Source organism: Delphinapterus leucas, chromosome 5 (genome assembly GCF_059928025.1).
Source record: "Delphinapterus leucas isolate spDelLeu-1000000601 "Yukka" chromosome 5, BTC_Dleu_Yukka2, whole genome shotgun sequence".
Classification (NCBI taxonomy): domain Eukaryota; kingdom Metazoa; phylum Chordata; class Mammalia; order Artiodactyla; family Monodontidae; genus Delphinapterus; species Delphinapterus leucas.
The window spans coordinates 25,936,940-25,955,024 of record NC_143133.1 but is presented as its reverse complement, the minus strand read 5'-3'; the positions used below and the strand labels follow the sequence as shown (position 1 = coordinate 25,955,024).

Genomic DNA, 18,085 nt, shown 5'->3' with positions numbered 1-18,085 from the left:
TTTTAGAGCAGTTTAACAAGCCACAGTAAACATGTAAGTGTCAAACAGTAATCAGTATCGAGGCTGCAAAGAACAAAAGAGCTTTATGTGGGGTCTTAAGTATTGCAATGTGAGAAACACAAATTTGGCTAAAATTGAAAGAGTGTTCAGGAGAAGAGAAAAAGTCAGGGTCTTATACAGACAAAAGCCACACGATTAAGCTTGTCTGGCAAGAATTGTGATCGACTCTGACCACGAGTCAGGAAATATTTCTCCTTAAGGAATCATGAGTAATTTTAGGATAAGGATCTGAAAGTATCTCGAATTTCTGGCAGATGTTCTGGATGCCTTCATTAGGAAAATAAGTGGTCAAAAAGATTCTGAGATGTGCATAAGTCACCCTTTCTCAGTGGCCTCCCGACTCCATTTTAAGAGAACTCTCCTAGCAATACCAACTTCATTTTGATTCTCCCTTTACATAAGATGTTTCTTAGTAGTCATGTTTGTTTTTTTTTTTACCAAAATATGACTTTACCATCTTGACCTGATCCAGTTCACCAGGTTTGCTTGGCTCAGAATAGCATTTATTTCCAACAAGCAAATTCATTCACAAAAGACAAAGATTTCTCATCATTGAAAATGTTCCTGAGAATTGTGCCACAGGCCCTGATGGCAACTTTTCAAGATTAGTTCTAGCTTTCCTTGACTAATGGCTACTGTAGACAGTTTCCCAAGGTAAGGGCTTGGTAGGAAATGATTTATTTGGATGTCTAAGTTCTGGTATTTTTGTTTAAACAATCTGTTTCATTAATTTATGTTACTTGATTAGGCATTGTGAGTTAATGATTTTCTCTGCTATTTACGGTTATTTACAGATCCTATAAATTAACACAGCTCTTATTGCCACTTCACCCAAGCTTTGAAGGGATCATTTGCAACTCAATAGTGAAGCATTAAAGGATTTTCAGGTATTTTTATTAATTAATGAAAACCAAGGCTAACAAATGTCTCCTGTCTATGTCTTAATGATCTTGTGTGATATTACAGACACTAATGGTTTCCTTTGCAAGAGTTAGTTAATGGTCTTATGCCTTTATTAACAGAATCCCTCTCTTCTATGAAATGACCAGAAAGTGGGTGTGAAGAAAGGTGGAATACTTTAAGGAAATACTTAAGGGGAGGGGACTAAAAGAGAAAAGAGGACGCAAGAAAGAACTTATTGTTTTAAGAATGCATGCTTCTCATTAACTTTATGTACACTACATGAATGCTTGCATGGTGCAGGAAAAATATTTCAGGAACAAACTTTAATACTATTAATGGGAGCTGATTCTGCAATCCACTCCATTTTTCATTACCATTTTAATGGTTTTAAAAATAAGCATTTGTTTAATTTGAATAATTCTGAAGGCTCTGGGGCAAAGGACCTGTCCCTACTTGTTACCCTGGGGAAAGTAGGCCTGGTGCATAGTGACCAGGGAATGTGGGAGCCTGATAACAGAAGTGGGCATAATTTGTCCTTAATCAGCTGCTCAGGAACGAAAACTGACCAGACTCTAGCCGGGACCTCCAAACTGGGTCAAGGCTATGCTTTAAAAACTTTAAATATAATTTTAATTATATTACAGTAGGAGATGCTTAATACATATTTATTGAATGAGTTGTTTAAAGTTGAATATTATTTATGGTGCATTTTTGAAGTTGGAAGTTTTTTCATGTTTTATATGTTCTAGGACATAAATACAGCTTTATACATATGATTAGATTGAACATCGGCACAACTCTGTGCAATACACTTACAGGTTATTGGATATTCTCCTATGTCCGCTCTTTCTGATGGACTTTAAAATAATTTTCTCGAGTGCCAACATTCCTAAAAAAAAAATAAGCATTTGTTGTAATTAGCTACAATTATTATATGGCTATTTTTCAGTTATAACTACAGAATCCAAATCAGGGTTAATTCTAAGATATTTCAAAGAAACCTGTAATCATAATTTACACCGATCATAATTTTAACACTTCTATTATCTCTAAAAATTATTAGAACTACACAAATGCTTACAATCAAATTGCCTCAGTTTTCTCACCTATAATATAAAAGAGTAAAACAACTGATTCATTCTGAAATCTGGCTGATCAAAATAAAATTGGGAGCTTTTATGTTTAATGATTTTTAAAATTTTTGAATAATTTTAGACTTACAAAACCTTGCTAAAATAGTGCATCAAAGTTTCATACACTGCACATCCATTTCTCCATAGTATTAACATCTCATATTAATATGGTACATTTGTTACAAATAATGGACCAATACTAATACACGAGTATTAACTAAAGTCCATGCTTTATTCAGATTTTCTTATTTTTTATCTAATGTCCTTTTTCTGTTTTGGGACCCCATCCAGCATACATTACATTTAGTCATTATGTCTCTGTAGGCTCCTGTCTGCTGTAGTAGTTTCTTAGACTTTATTTTTCCAAGACTTTTACGCTTTTGAGAAATACCAAGTATTTTGTAGAATGTCCCTCTATTGGAGGTTACCTGATGCTTTTTTCATGATTAGACTAGGGTTATAAGCTTTGAAGAATAATACTGGAGATTTTTTAAAATATACATTTCTGTATTTCTAATTTTGTGGATCTAGGATGGGGCCTGAGAATTTAAAATTTTTCAAAGTCTCCTCAGGGTTCAATCATTACTTCTGGTGGGTGCTATTTGCTCTGTCTAGTAACAACCAGACAGTTAAGGATTAAGATCTGAGAATCTAATCTTTCTTCAGTTCTGAAAAATTCTCAGCTATCAAAATTTCTTTTGATATTTCATCCTTTCTTTTCTTCTGAAACTCCAGTTACATGTATACTTGAGTTAATGCGTTCTCTAGGTCTCTTAATGTTGGTGCGCACGTATATGTGTATGTTTTTCTCTCCTCCATCCTGAATGAATTTCTCAGAACAATCTACTAATTTCTCTTCACAGATGTATAGAATTTATTCCTTACAATGAATTTTTAAGATTTCTATTTCCTTTTGCATGTCCAAACTTTTCTTGAGATGTTTTTGCCTTATAAATTCAGAATGAATTTTTAATTTTGGTTTTTAATAGATGCTATTTCTTTACTAAGTGTATTTTAAAGTCGTTGTCAAATGATTCCATAAGTTAATATAATTTACAAAGAATTCATGCTTGGAGCAAAGCAGTTTTTGTTTGCCTTTTTTTAACCTTAGAGTTCTTCGTTTGTCTTTGGATTTTAGTATATATTTTATCCTGACTGGAGAGGGACAACTTTTTTCTCCTGGTCTGGCCTTTCTCATCTAATAGTTTTCAGGTGCCTGTGATTGCCTTCACCTTGCACTCCTGAGCCACCAATTCAGAACCAAGTTTTATAACGGCATTTTAAGTCTCCTGCTCTGGGGAGATATTGAAGACACCAAAGGTCCATGCAACTAGAGTCGGCTAGCAACTTGATTTGATTCCTAGTTTTCGGTCCTCACACCCCCTGTAACCACTCTTTTCTATGTGGCTAGGTTTCTAGCCTTTTTATTCAGACTCCATTCACATTTGTGGGAGTTCTGGTCCAGCCCTTAGTTCCTCTTCCTGTATGGAGTACTGAATTAGTTATCTATTGCTATATCACACATTACCACAAACCCAGCAGACTGAAACAAGACACATTTATCATCTCACAGTCATGGGTCAGGAATATGAGCATCGGTTACCTGGGTCTTATAACCAGGGATTCTCAAGGCTACATGCCAGGTGTTGGCCAGGTTGCCTTTTGACTGGGGAAGAATATACTTTAAGGCTCATTCAGTTGTTTGCAGAATTCATTCCCCTGCAGCTGTATGACTCAGGACCCCAACTTCTTGCTGGCTGTTGCTTGGAAGCCACTCTTAGGGCCTAGAAGCTGCTCTCAGTTCTTTGCCACGAGGACTTACCCCATATGGCCGCTTATTTCCTCAAGCCTGCAAGGAGAGTCTCTCTTCTCAAGAAGGACCCTCTTCTTTTAAGGGCTTTCACCTGATACCCTTAAAGTCCTACCCACACAGAATAATCTACCTTTTGATTAATTCTACATTACCTGATTTGGGGCCTTAACTACATAAAGGCCATATTCTAGTGGCCAGAAGCAAGTCAAGGTCCCACACACACACAAAGGGAGGGAATTACAGAGAGCATGATGTCAGGAGGTGAGAATCATGGGGTTACCCTGGGGTCTGTCTGCTACAAGCACCTTTAGTCCCCAAACCACCATCGATGCATCAGTATCTAGTCCCAGAAGACACAACTCTTGGCCCCAGCTTGGCCTCCTGCTTTGCATTTCTGTTCTATTACTAGTTCAGGAAGATGTTTACCTTGTTTCTCACTTCCTCTATGTCTATCTAATTGGTGTGTTTTAGCCTTTTATATTTTATCAGGCATAAATTTGTGTTTGAAACAGAAAGGTTTTGTAAAAGCATGAACATATGAAGCCATCTTACTCCATCAAAAAATTTCTACCTTATCAGGGTTAGGACAAGTTTCTGAAACCCAGGGTATGTTTTAATGGTAAAGAAGTATTTATCCAAATGGTTTGGGGAAGATGGATTGGTAGAGAGGATTATTTTTGGTGTGAAAGGATAGGGAATTGGTCAATATAGCTGAGGCACTTAAAAATTAGCCATCACGTTTTAAAAAACAATTGTAAAAGTAGTCTACATCTGCTTTACAGCAAGAACTTCAACTTCTAATTATACCCTGGAAAGACCCACTCAATCTTGATGTCCTCACACTACAGAAATAGTGCTGTCACTGACTAGGTTTTTTCCTACCTGGCTTGCCCTTTGTATGGGATATTCCATCAGACAGTTCTTTATTACACAAAAGTAAGGGAGCCAGTGAATGAAAAACAAGGCAAGAAAAGAGATACTCAAAACAGGATTCCAACCATAAAATCAAATACACACAGGCAACATCATGATGTGAACACTAGGGTCAAAGTGCTTAGTGTTTATTGTTTTTCATTGATACAGAAACCCACTTTCTTTGCATACCTTGGGAGGGTCAGGCTTAGGCCTGACACTTATGAACAAAAATATACTTAATAGTTTCATCTGGGAGTTAAAGCCTGACCTGAGAAAGTGACTGTTTAAGCACCATGATTTTAAGATAATCATATGAAATGAGTCACAAAATATTGCTAATACCAATCTGCCAGGGCAAGTCCTTTATTTCTTTTCTGAAAATAATACAATTAGTTCTTTATGTTAAAAGGCAGAGTGTATAATTCTAAAAAAAAATGTGGATTCTGGGGGTCTTCTTTAACTTTCCCAATAAATGCAAGTTGACTAGGCAGATAAATTAACATTTACTTAGGGAAGCACACAGACCATGATACCAGGGGGATGTAATCTAGGTCATAAAGTTTTGATATTTTAGAATTATGTTCAGTGGATCTTAGAGCCACTGTACAAGGGCGATTAATTTAAAAAAATGGATGAAGATTAGTATCTATGAAAGTATAAAGCAGGTATGGTAAACATGACCTCATTCACCTAGTGCTGGAATATTAGAATTAGTTGGTATTGCCTTGAGTTTGCAGGGTATTAAGGGCAAATAAATTATGATGCTATAATTGTAATATATTATGAAGCTCTTTATTCCCAGGAAGCACCACAGGCTGAACATAGAAAGGCTGTACTATGTAACACCCACGAAATGGGTGGGAAAGGAAGCTGTTGCGGACCCAGGCTTAGCTATGTATGATGTCATGTAGTACCACTTGTTCTCTTTTAAAATCTTGGCTGGTATCACTGACAGAGACTCAACACAGGGCTACATAAGAATCCAGGATAGCAAACTTTCCAGTTCTGAAAGGCCAAAGGCCTTAAGACAGATATTCTGTCTCCATAGTTTCCCACAACTAACTCTGAACAGGGTTCATCATGAAGTTTTAGAAATTATTTTAAAAGATTTAACTTACTAGGTACTAGATTAGAGACTAAAGTTTTATTGATGACATTTTCTAATCATGAAAAGAAATATTGCTTTAGAAGGACATATAGAATAAGCTAGTGATGTCTGTCTATAATCATGTAACCAAAATTATTAAAAGTACAAGTGGTTTTTTTTTTTGGCTTGCCCTTTATATCAGGTATTCCTTTAGACAATTCAAAAAATGTATCTTTTTACCTTTTTTTTTTTTTTTTTTTTTTTGCAGTACGCGGGCCTCTCACTGTTGTGGCCTCTCCTGTTGTGGAGCACAGGCTCCGGACGCGCAGGCCCAGCGGCCACGGCTCACGGGCCCAGCCGCTCCGCGGCATGTGGGATCCTCCCGGACCGGGGCACGAACCCGTGTCCCCTGCATCGGTAGGCGGACTCTCAACCACTGCGCCACCAGGGGAGCCCAAAAAAATGTATCTTTTGATGAGAATCGAGTAGTTATCCATCACTTCCACAATTCTAGAAATCCCTCTTTGTTTCTCCAATCCTTCCGTTACAATTTGATCCATAGATCAACATTTTCTAAAGAAACCTATAATGCATAATAAAACAGAATTAAGATGAAAAATGAAAAAACTGCATATATTAAAACTTATAAAAATGAAAATACTTGCACGTATTAAAAAAACGGGATATGGCACTAAGTAGAGTGTATAGTTGAAACCGAAAGCAAGAAGCTGATGTCTGCAAGAAAATAAGAGATGATGGAAAAGGAAAAAGAGCCAAAAGGAGAAGGTGAAGAGGAAGTGAAGGTGAAGGTAAAGATAATCTGCCAGTTTTTATCTTATGGACTTTGTGTATGATCTTCACTCTGTTTGCCCTCAGGTTTGGTGTTCTTACAGTAAGTCAGAGTCTATAGGAAACAGGAATTAAACAAAATAATTGCAACAATTTTAAACTGGATACACAGAAAATTAAGCCCCTCTCATCACTAGGTACCTCTGTACTGTGACTTGCCTATTTAGCAGCTGTTCTGGGGGGTAAAAGAGGAGACACAACAAGGCAGACTGGGTTTATGTGCTTTTTGAATTCCAAGGGTTCCCCAAATAGTCAGGTTGGATTTATGTACTTCAACATTTTCTCTGACCAAGACTTGAACTCCACTAGTCTGGGTGGACTAGTGGATCTAGTCTGAATAGACTAGTGGCTCAGGGTGTGATCTTTGACTCACAATTCAATTCAGTTCCCAATTTTGCCACTTTCCAGTTTGACTCCCCAAACTTCTGCTACTCTGTCTTCAACAGGAAAAAATAATAGTACCTACCTCCAGGATTTTTAGGAAGATGAAATGAGATCACTCATTAACTTAGCATTGTGCCTGGAATTACACTTTGAAAACTCAAGTAGGAGCCATAATAATCATTATTATTATTATGGAGAGCAGCATCAAATTAGGCCTAAAGACTTTTTGTGTGCATTTAGACTCTCTATGCTCCTCAGAGGTCCAAAGTAGACAATCACATTTCTTGGGAACTAAGCAGAGCTCAAAGGCCTAGTTTGTGAAGCCAGTGATGTTTCCAGTCATAAGGTACCCCACTGCAATATATTCAGATATTTGGGACTATTGGCAAAGGGGTTTTGGAATGTACAGCCACCCATATTTCTCCCCATGATTAAACTTAAATTCATTCTGCTGTATTCTATACTATATGGTCTATATTACAAAGCAAATGATATAAAACTGTACCATTTATAACTGATTAAAGTCCCAGAGTTCATGGTTAATAATCACCAGGCTGAGCTAGTATTTCTCATAAGTCATTGTTTATCTCCCGATAAAATCATATGGGCCCAAACTGACTAAAGAACCAAAAGCATTTTTTTTAAATTAAAAATTTTTAAATTAAATTAAATTTTTTAAATTAAAAATTTAAAAATTATCAGTATACTGATACACTTGGTCTACCGAAATTATGAGGGAATTTTTATATCACATTTCACATTGGCTAGGAACTTCCTTACTACAGATATGCTGTTCAATTCAACATTCTATAAACTAAAGCTGATAGGCAGAATTTTGTGTGAATCTGGATGGGAGCTTGGAAGATGGAGTAAATATGAAAAATACACACTCTACCTTCAAGAGAAGGAGCAAATGCTTTCATTATTTACTTTATCTAGCCATTCAGTCAATAATATGAAGTGCTAAGTGCTGGTAGATTTTTTAAAAAAGAGAGAGACACTCACCAATTTTCTTTATACTTTCAAGCTCCCAAAATGCAATTCAACTATTTATACAATGACTGACTTATCTTGTTTTAAATTATGGGATGTCCTCTGTGTGCAGAGCTGTGAGAAATTCGATAATCATTATATAAAGAAAGTGGGAGGCAACAGAGAAACCAAAGAAACAACAGACATGGACATATCCACACATAATAGAGCAATGCCTTTTCTTCCCAAAAGTCTGCCAAAATCTTATACAATGGTCAGTTTACATGACTTTATAAGCAAAGAAATGTGACACAGATTTTTAAAAATTTTTCACACAATAAAATTTAACGTTTTCACTTAATTTCTAGTAATCTTTTTTGACCATGAATTTACAAATGCATTATGCAACAAACAGCTTGCAATTGCTTGAACAAGTGCTTGAAGCTTGACACTTGAGAGAACAGAGCTTTCAAAGTAAATGCTTAAATTCTCTTATGTCAGATTGTTACCTATGTTCACATTTTAGGTTTTTCTAATGAAATTAAATAAAAAATAGAAGACAGTAATCTCCTTGGATTAGGTACAAAGGCTGAAAAAATATCCCCTGTGCTTTTCACAATATTTCAAATTTCTTATCTGCAAAGAAAGTAAGCACATTCTTTTCTGAAATCCACATCTGGAAGTCTATCGGTGAACATTCTTCAGTATATGGACTTCGGACCCTGCACTTCTTAAACACAGAGTCATAAGTAAAATGAGAATAACGGTGTATGTTACATTTTTCCCCCATTTAACATTAAGTAATACTATACACAATAAAACATAATTTCCGTTTCCTTTTCTAAGAGCACAAAGTCCCAATCTACTTTTGAAATTCGGTTTGGAGCAAGAAAAGGATAGCCTGACTTGGCATTTTTCCCAATTCCAGTGATTAAACGTATAACGTTCAGGTGCAGTGGCGGCATCTTAGCTTCTGGAGCTTACACCCGACATGATTTTTGCTTTTCTGAAAGTTATGTCGTATATATATTTATCGAATACATTACCAATCATGCTCAAAGGAAAAGCCAACAACACTATTCGATTTTCCTGGTTCCCAGGAAGCTCGCACCCTAGGGTCAGACTCTTCAAGGCGCTTGGGCTCTCGGGTCTGAGGCGCCACGGGAAGGGCCGCTCCAGCAGGCCTGGGTACGCAAAGGTGCTTCGTGGCTGGGACGCCAACTTGGCGAGGATCTGCTGTTGGCAAACACAGATTAGTCAGGATAAAGTCGCCACAGACTCAACCAAGCAAAGCATAAATGGCCCTTTCAGCACAAGCCTGCGAGGAGGGATGTTACCGAGCGCAGCAACCCAATTTCTTTTCTCCGGGATCCCCAAACTCGTGTTTTCGAACGCTTTCCGATTCACGAGGCAGGTGGCTTGATCACCTAAGTGCCCCTCACCCCCTTTCCTTCGCGTATTTCCTCCACCTCCTAGCCCAAGTTTGACTTTTTAATGGATTCGGGAGGATTGAGGCAGACTAGGAGGCTGGGGAGGGAGAGAAGGCGCACTACCACCACACCACGCGGATTCGCGCGGTGCTGGTGCGTTGAAAAAAGGCGGGCACGGGGACCAGACGGGAGGTTTAAGAGAGGGCACAGGGGACGCCTCGCTGGGGGAACAGGGGGCGGGGCCACGTGCCAGTTCCAGGGTTCCGAGCTCGAGCACCGGAGGGCTCGCGAGCGTCCCAGCCTGTCCGCCGACCGCCGCTCCGCCCGCGAGCATCCCAGTCCCAGGACTCTTAAGCCCTCGCTCAGCCCGGGAGCGCGTGGCACGAAGGCGCGTCCGCATCCATGCCCCAGCCGAAGGAGCAAGAGGTGCTCGCAGCCCCAGGCGTCTGATGCGAGACTGAGCACGTGGCTGCCCGCGTCGTGCCCCGCTGAGCCAGGCGCGACAGGAGAGGGGCGCGCTCCAGCTCTGCTAGCCGCGCGCGAGGCGAGGCGGGGCGGGGCGGGGCGGGGCCGGGGGGGGCGCGGCCGCCCGCGGAGAGCCGCGGAAGAGCAGGCGCGCCGCGGCCCTGAGGGAGGACACGGTTAAAGCTTTGCCGTCAACTGTGAGTCCCGAGAGCCAGTCCTAAGCTAACACACTAACTCTGCAGCCTTCCTCACGACCCCAAGCCACCGAAGGCGGCGACACCTGATCCAGCACACAAACGGGTCCCTTCTGTCCCCGGATACAATTTCGCGGCGGAGACGCACTCAAACTCACGCGCAGCAGCCAAGAGCGGAGGTAAGCGGACGGACCGCGCCGCTCCAGCAGGCGGAAGGGGGGCGGGGCGGCAAGAGGAGAGGGGCGTTGTTTGCTCCCTGAGGTGAGTGCCGGGCGGATGGCTGCGACCCAGGGGTGGGGGGTAGGGATCCGAAAGTGCAGATGGGGTTGGACTGAGGGGGTAAGGGGTTGGGGGTGGGTAGGGTGTGGGGCGGAGGTGTGTAAAGGAGATCTTTCCGTGCTGCCTCGCTCGCGCCCGTGCTCCTTTCCCTGCCGTATGGCGCACGTTTGAGGGTCCTCTGGCGTTTCGTGCGTGCAGGCTGAGAGAGGGATCACCCGGCGTGGATCTGGCCAAGGACCTTGCACTTGACCCCGGAGCTATGGGCACCGCGGAGCCCCCGCCGCCAGCCAGGGATGGGGGCCCGGGAGGTGCTTGGGAAACTCTGCAACTCTCCTCTACTTCGTCCTCTCCCTGAGGGGGAACTAGACCTGGGTGCATTGGGGGTAGCGCGGGTCTTGGGGCTACACACACAGACGCACAGAAACAGGGGCCTTTCAGTGCCCGCAAGCCTGTGCGACCCCCGGAAATGGACAGTGGTGGCAGGGTCTCCGCGCGGATGCGGGAGCCATATGGCGTGCCCTTGCTTTAGAGAAGCGTGTGCGGGTTAGGAGGCGAGAGAACGACGCGCTGCAGGAAGTAGGGCGCCTTCCACGGGCTAGAGGAGCGGCGAGGGGGCCTGGGATGCGTGGTTTGGAGTTGTAGGAGGCGAACCGCATCGGAGTGCGACAGGGCAAAAGGACAGTCACGCGTGCCGAGGGGGTTACTCAATCTGTATGTGTAAATTCGCTGGTTTAATGGAGGGTTTATGAAGTTGAGTACGGGGAACGTGCCGCTCTGCAGCACTTCCTTAGGGAAAGTACCACCTCTGTACCTGTACCTCTGGTTCCCATCGCCGAAAAGCAACCCCAAGAGGTGGGGTGGGGGGTGGTGAGGAGGGGAGAAAGTGAAAGAACTTCTGAAAGTTCTCGAACTCGGAAGACTAGATTGTGTTAACTAGTCATTCTCACGGGGGAGAGGGCGTATCGCAAGGGGGAGGAGTGGGTAGCATTCGAGTCACCTGCATTATGAACCAGTGTTAGCAGTAGAGGCAGCCTTTTATTTCAAGTGGGTTCCACCCAGAAACGATAGGAAAAACACTACTCTAAAAACCTTCGATTTCCCTTGGGCTGTCATCTCGTACAATGAGTTTTTTAAGATTAATGACATGAAGGTGTGGTTGTTTGGCTAGATGCCAAGTGTGCTGTTGTTTCTATTTATGATAATTTCATGTTCAAAGAAAAAATAAGTCTGCACTTGGAATTGGTGTAATTGGTGTGCTTTATTTCCACTTACTCCCAGAAAAAAATGCCACTTGAAGGAAGGCTAGGAAGTGCTTTTTAATTGGTATGTTAATAGTGTTAGGAGTAATCACATTTTATTCCCTGGAGAGTTTTAAATTAATGGAAGAGTCATGCACATCAATATTGTATAGTGAGGGAATCCGAACTTTGCATTAATTGAATTAGATCATAAACCAGACTATTTTTTCTGTCTCAGAGAGAAACAGTGGACTAGTTTTCTCTTACGGAAACTATCTCCAGGCAGTTTGCGATAATTGCTTTTGGACTGTTTCTGTTCGGCAACTATTCTAGATAATTCTAGAGGGAAACACTCAAGTGCTATTTGATTTGCCTGTCACCCACAAGGTAAGGTTGACATCTTGTGTGATTTAGAGCTATAGCAGTGTTTAAAAACTACCATGAGGCATACTTCCGTGACATTTAGTAATAGCTTGATAGTATATTAGTAGCTCGGGCATAACTGAGTAAAAACTGTACTTGTGACTTTCTCTTGATAATACTACTGTAGAGAGTCAAACTCTTTTTAAGTCTAAAAGTTCCAGAGCTTTATGCTTGTTGTACTAATGCCTGGTGTGCATATTAGAATAAGTAAACCAATGGAGTAAAAAATATTTGTAAAAAAAATTTATTTTTTGTACAATCTTTTTGTGTGTAAAGAGTTTGACAGTTCACATTTGATTTGAATTACTTAAAACATTTCATGGTACCTTATGAATAACTATCAGCTTAATTACCATGATAATATTGATGGCAAAGGAAGAAAATAACCACACTCTCAATTGTCAGACTCCTTTTCGAAGCTATTTATGTGCTTGTTTATAAGATAATATTGACTTGATGCTGTTTAATTCACATTAGATTTCCAAAGTACACCAGGAGAGTAAGAACTTTTGATTGTTTTTGCAATATGTCATAATATCTCATTTATTTGACACTATCTGGGTTATTACTTATTTACATAAGCACATTTTCAAAATAGCTGACCCCTCACACCGTTAATTACTGACACTTTAAAAAGTTAGCTATTGAAACAAGTAATTTCTAAACATTACACTCGTACTTGCTCCCCAGGATGTAAGTTATTTTTTTTTGTTGGACTGTCTTTATGAACATGAATTCATAAAGAATTGAATAGTGCTATTCCTTGAGGTGTATAGAGCTGTTTTTGTTTATAGTAAATGGCCTCAGCCTGCCTGGTTGAAATAGTAGATTGGGGACAGAAGTACTATTCCTTTTTCTTTATGGTTTTTCTGGGTCCTCTTTCTGTTATCAGCTATCACTTTCTGCTGCTGTCAGGCTGTGAGCGGGCCCTGCTGCTCTATTATCTGTTGTCTTTCTTTTTTTTTTCTTTTTTTTTCCTGAAATGATGTGGGCTATTGCTCGAGTATAAAGCCTGCGTAATTTGTGACAGGTACTTGCTGTTCTCATCCTTTGTTTCTGGGCTAGATAGTGAGCTCAGTGGCTGAGGTTCCTAGAAGGGTAACTTCTATATAAATGGTTTTAATGTGTTTTTTTAATAGAAAATTTTGTATATGAGATCTTTAGAAGGGTGTCTTGATTTCAGACATTCAGTCTTCTGGAAGATCTTTGCTTTTCCAAGAAATTGAAGCAGGCTTTAAAAAAAGTTTCCTTTTCTTATGGTAGGCCCAGATTGTCTTTGTTTAGGAATACGTGTGTGATGATACTTTACATCCTGCTTTCTGCCATTGAAATTGACTAGCTGTATGTAATGTTGGCACTATTTCTCTACTCTGGAAGCTAGGAATAAGAAGTGTGATTTGATAAGCCTGGTGCCCATACTTGAAGCTAGGTGAATCATTTCAGTATTACTTTGCACATCCACATATGGGGTTACATAATCAAATGAGTTTGAATAAAGTTGTTTAATTTCGTGTTGAAAACGCTGATAATTATATCTTCCTAATTTAAAGCATTTCACAAACATCCTTCTTTTTTTCAACACATGCTTACTAAAAGCATACTATGCATTGGGCACTATGGTCCTGTACACTGGGGATATGCAGACACGTAAGACCATGGGAGGACTCTGGGTTTAAGAGGATTAGATAGATAGAAAACAAGTTGGCTTCAATAAGTACAAAATAATGCTATATGTTCTTGAGTGCTTTGATAGAGAAATGCAGAGTGCCCTGAACAGGCATTTGGAAGTGGCCAGTTCTACGTGGGGACAGAGACTAAAGAGGCTTCATAGAGAAGGTGACAATAGAGGAGTCAGTGTAGACAAGGGCAAGATCATGGAGGCTGTTTGCCATCCTACACTGTGTGGACCATTTTCTCTTCAAGGTTGTTTTAAACAAAGGAGTGGTGAAAACACAGCTCTCACAGCAGTCTAGAAGGATGGATCTGAGGTGTGAGACAGGAATAACAGGTTAGAAGGTATTGGGGTGATCTTGCTAAGAGAAGTTGAGGAACTTACATCAAAGTTGTGGCAGTGAGATGAAGAAGAGACTTTGGTCACACAGATGTTAAGGTGGTAGAAGCTCTCAGATTAGGTGACTGGTTAGATGGTGGGTGGTATGGGAGGATGGGATAGGGAGAAGCCGATTTGAGGACCAAGGATGATAGAGTTCAGCTTTGGACATGTAGAATATGAAGTGCTTATAGAAAATCCAGCTGGAGATGAGTGTCCGATGGATCATTGCACAGAACTTCTGAGCAGAGAGGTCTAGGCTAGATAGGTAGGTAGATAAATGGATAGATTAATGGATGGGTGGATAGACTGACTGCTTTAACCATTTTCAACATATAGGTGGTTGCAAAAAAAAAAAAAAAAAAGGCAGTCAGTAGATCTTCTAGGGCAGGTTCAGAGAGTAAGATGAAAAAAGAGGCCTGGGGAGATTCTAAAATCAAATTGTTGGCTAGAGATATAGGGAGCAGTAAAGAAGGAAAAGGTACAGAGTGAAAGTCGGGAGGAAAATTAGGGGAGAGTAACTTTTAGTAGCTGAAGGAGGAAAGAATTTCAAGAAATGAGGGGCTAAGTACTAAAATGAGGGGTATCAGACAGTCCTGGTTCTGCCCCTGACTAGCTATGTGACCTTGAACTCAGAATTTAGTTCCCTTTCCTCATTTACATAATGAAGATCAAAGTGTGACCTCCCAGGGCCACTGTGAGGATCAAATGAGATAAAGTCTATCAAGCTCAGTGACTGGAAGTTATCTGGTTTGTGTTCAATAAGTGCTAGCTGTTTTTATGGAAAGCAGGACTTGGATTTGGTGATAGGGAGGTCTGTAGAGACTACGGCTTTCAGCAGTACTTGCTCTCAGGGTTTAGGGAGGGTGATTAAAAGATATGTTTCAGATGGAAACTTGATCATATTTATAGCCTTTGAGGAGGAAGCCAGTACAATAGGGGCACTTGAAAATTTTGAAGGGAAAAGAGAGAACCATTGGAACATGTTCCTTGGCTGGGGGGCAGGGTTGGCTCAAGAGCTCCGGGAGATGTTAGCTTCCTCAGGACAAGCCATGCTTCCACCAGCCTGGAGGGTCCACAGCATCTTTGTTGCTTTTTAAAAGCATCTGGTAATCAAATCATAGACATTTTTAATGTCTTATTTAAGGTTTCTTGGTGTTTAAGTGAGTTTAAGTGAGTTCTAGTTTCTCAGATAATATAATAAGGACAAAGATTATTCATTTTAAAAGATTCTGAAAACAAAAACAAGATAGGTGATATTAAAACTGAACACAGTATAATTTAATGTTTAATTCAGAAGGCATTTCCATGTCTAAGGCATGGAAGGCATTTCCATAGGGTCTTAAAAATCAACACCATGGAAATCAGGTATTAACCTGTGTAATAGGGGAAGGACTGATTTGTAGATTTCTTAAAAAATTGAGCTGACCATAGTAATATTTAAAAATATCTACTTTTGGGGCTTCCCTGGTGGTGCAGTGGTTAAGAATCCACCTGCCAATGCAGGGGACACGGGTTCGAGCCCTGGTCCGGGAAGATCCCACATGCCACGGAACAACTAAGCCCGAGCACCACAACTACTGAGCCTGCGCTCTAGAGCCTGAGAGCCACAACTACTGAGCCCACGTGCTGCAACTACTGAAGCCCGTGCGCCTAGGGCCTGTGCTCCGCAACAAGAGAAGCCACCGCAATGAGAAGCCTGCGCACCACAATGAAGAGTAGCCCCCCGCAACTAGAGAAAAGCCCATGCGCAGCAACGAAGACCCAACGCACACAAAAATAAAAATAAAGTAAAATAAAATAAAATCTACTTTTTTCCTTAGGATTTTCTCTAGTTGGCTGAAGTAATGCTTTGTATTAGAGATAAACATCTAAAATTAGATTTCTATTTTAATATGTATATATTTTTTACCCTGTAATTAATGGGTATTTTGAAAAAAAATTTACATATGTGAATTGGTTTGGGAACCACTCAACAATTGAACATGGTGCATGATGTTTACTAGTTGGTTTTTGGTGATTAACTGGTTATAAATATTCCATTTTAGTTCAAATTAGTAAGTCTGTTTCAATACATGCTTATTAATATTCACTACTTATCATTTGTTTATATATATATGTATGTGTATATATATATGTATGTGTATATATATATGCACATACATATATTTATATAATTTTTTTTTTTTTTGGTTGTGCAGTGTGGCATGTGGGATCTTAGTTCCTTGACCAGGGATCAAACCCGTGCCCCCTGCAGTGGAAGTGTGGAGTCTTAACCACCGGACCGCCAGGGAAGTCCCTCATTGGTTTATATAACGTGTAGCATAGTACATAGTTTTTAGGACACCCAATAAATGTTTTCTGAGTAAAATGAAATTAGATGTTCAGTATTTTTAAGGTGAACTGAAATGAAGTCCATTATGTATCTGGTTTTTAACCTTTGATGACGTTCTTTCCCTGAAATTCTCTAGCTACATTTTTTGTTATCAGGACCTCTCTGTTTTGGAGTTGAGTTTCAGTCTGTTGTGCTAACTGCCTCACAGTGTATGGTCCCACTCTTGCAAAACGTAGTGGGCTGTGCCGGTGATTTTCAATTTAGGACTTCTGACAGTTCCATGTTACATATTCACCAACTCAGTTTTGGACTCTATACTGTCCTGCTCAGGACTCCCTTACAGAGATGACAAGTGCCACATTGAAATTAACTTAGACGTGAGGTCAGCATTTAGGAGTGCAGAGCCCAAACAAAGACAGAACCTTTGGGTTTGTGAATGGCACGGTATGTAGGACAGCCTAGGTCAGTTCCTACTCTGGTTGGAAATTTATGTAAGTATTAAAACATTTGGATTAGGTAGAATGTGGATTAGGTAGAATGTGTAGAATTTGGATTAGGTAGAATGTGTAGTTAGGAACATTTCAGAGATACTGTGTATTTTGCTAATAGCTTTGTGCTATTTGTCTGAATTATTAATAATGGAAACAGTCACTATATTGGAGGTGTAATTTCCCTTGACTTGATTTAGAGAACAGAAATGAACCTTTTGGGATTCTAGTCCACTAAATAAATTTACATTGTATCTGATTTGGTAAACATTTGCTTGATTTGGGAATATTATGAATACAAACATGTGTAAAATTATTTTGCACTTTTCAATTCTATTTCGAAGAAATTTGATACTTGACACATTTTCAAGAGTTATACTATTTTAGCTATTACATTGGCTATAACTTGCTTTAATAATAACCATGGGGCTGATTTTCCTTCAAGTGGGATGTTTTAGTGTAAACAAAATGTTCCCATGGATTTAAAAACTTTTTAAAAAGTAGAATCAAGTGTACGAATATGCTGTATATTTTTATAATATGTTCCTGAAAAGTAGTATAAAATTCAGTTTTTATAAATTGAATATTTATAGAATTTAAAATTTTCAAAACACTTGAAAGTAAGGCAAAATTTTAACTCTTAAAATATAGGTGACGGGTATACAGATGTTTTCTATATTAATCTTTATACTTTTCCATAGGTTTGAAATAGTCGACAGTCCAAAATATATGAAGAGTGATTTTAAAGCATATCCTATTTTAAAGGTACCCAGAGACTTTGCTTATTTAAAGCAATCTCAAAGTACACCTCTCTATAAAAGGAATCCCATTTTGGTTAATCTGTTTTGCAAATTCAGACTTTCCTAATGGACTTACACAACAACAACGACAAAACTTGGGGACACCTCTGTACCACATTGTAAATATAGTCACATCCACCATCTTAAGCTTGTAACATACAGGCTTAATCTGATTCTGGACCTCATCCTCACCTTAATATCCCTTATTCAGAAGAGAAGGCATTGACAGGAAGAATTTTTTTTTTTTTTAACTAGCAATGGAATAAG

General features: G+C 39.9%; 2 protein-coding genes across 8 annotated transcripts in view; one reads left to right on the top strand and one right to left on the bottom strand.

Annotated features, from left to right (window-relative positions):
• Positions 1–10,594, bottom strand: part of LOC149749102 (uncharacterized) — a 29,897-nt gene extending 19,303 nt beyond the window's left edge. The window contains exons 1-4 of one of the 3 annotated variants that reach the window (XM_089911555.1): positions 9,797–10,594; positions 9,163–9,352; positions 8,150–8,251; positions 1,780–6,494 (exon numbers count right to left, since the gene is read on the bottom strand). In XM_089911555.1, the coding sequence (XP_089767681.1) occupies positions 8,226–8,251; positions 9,163–9,352; positions 9,797–9,946 (366 nt within the window). In that variant the 5' untranslated portion in view covers positions 9,947–10,594 and the 3' untranslated portion in view covers positions 1,780–6,494; positions 8,150–8,225. The other 2 variants (XM_089911557.1, XM_089911556.1) reach the window with 2 other exon arrangements.
• Positions 10,130–18,085, top strand: part of UGT8 (UDP glycosyltransferase 8) — a 104,045-nt gene continuing 96,089 nt past the window's right edge. For 3 of the 5 annotated variants that reach the window (XM_022596258.3, XM_089911551.1, XM_022596257.3), the window contains exon 1: positions 10,130–10,384. The gene's annotated coding sequence lies outside the window, so the exon portion shown is untranslated. Of the gene's footprint in view, positions 10,385–10,447; positions 10,467–11,465; positions 12,110–18,085 lie in introns of those variants that run through there. The other 2 variants (XM_089911553.1, XM_089911552.1) reach the window with 2 other exon arrangements.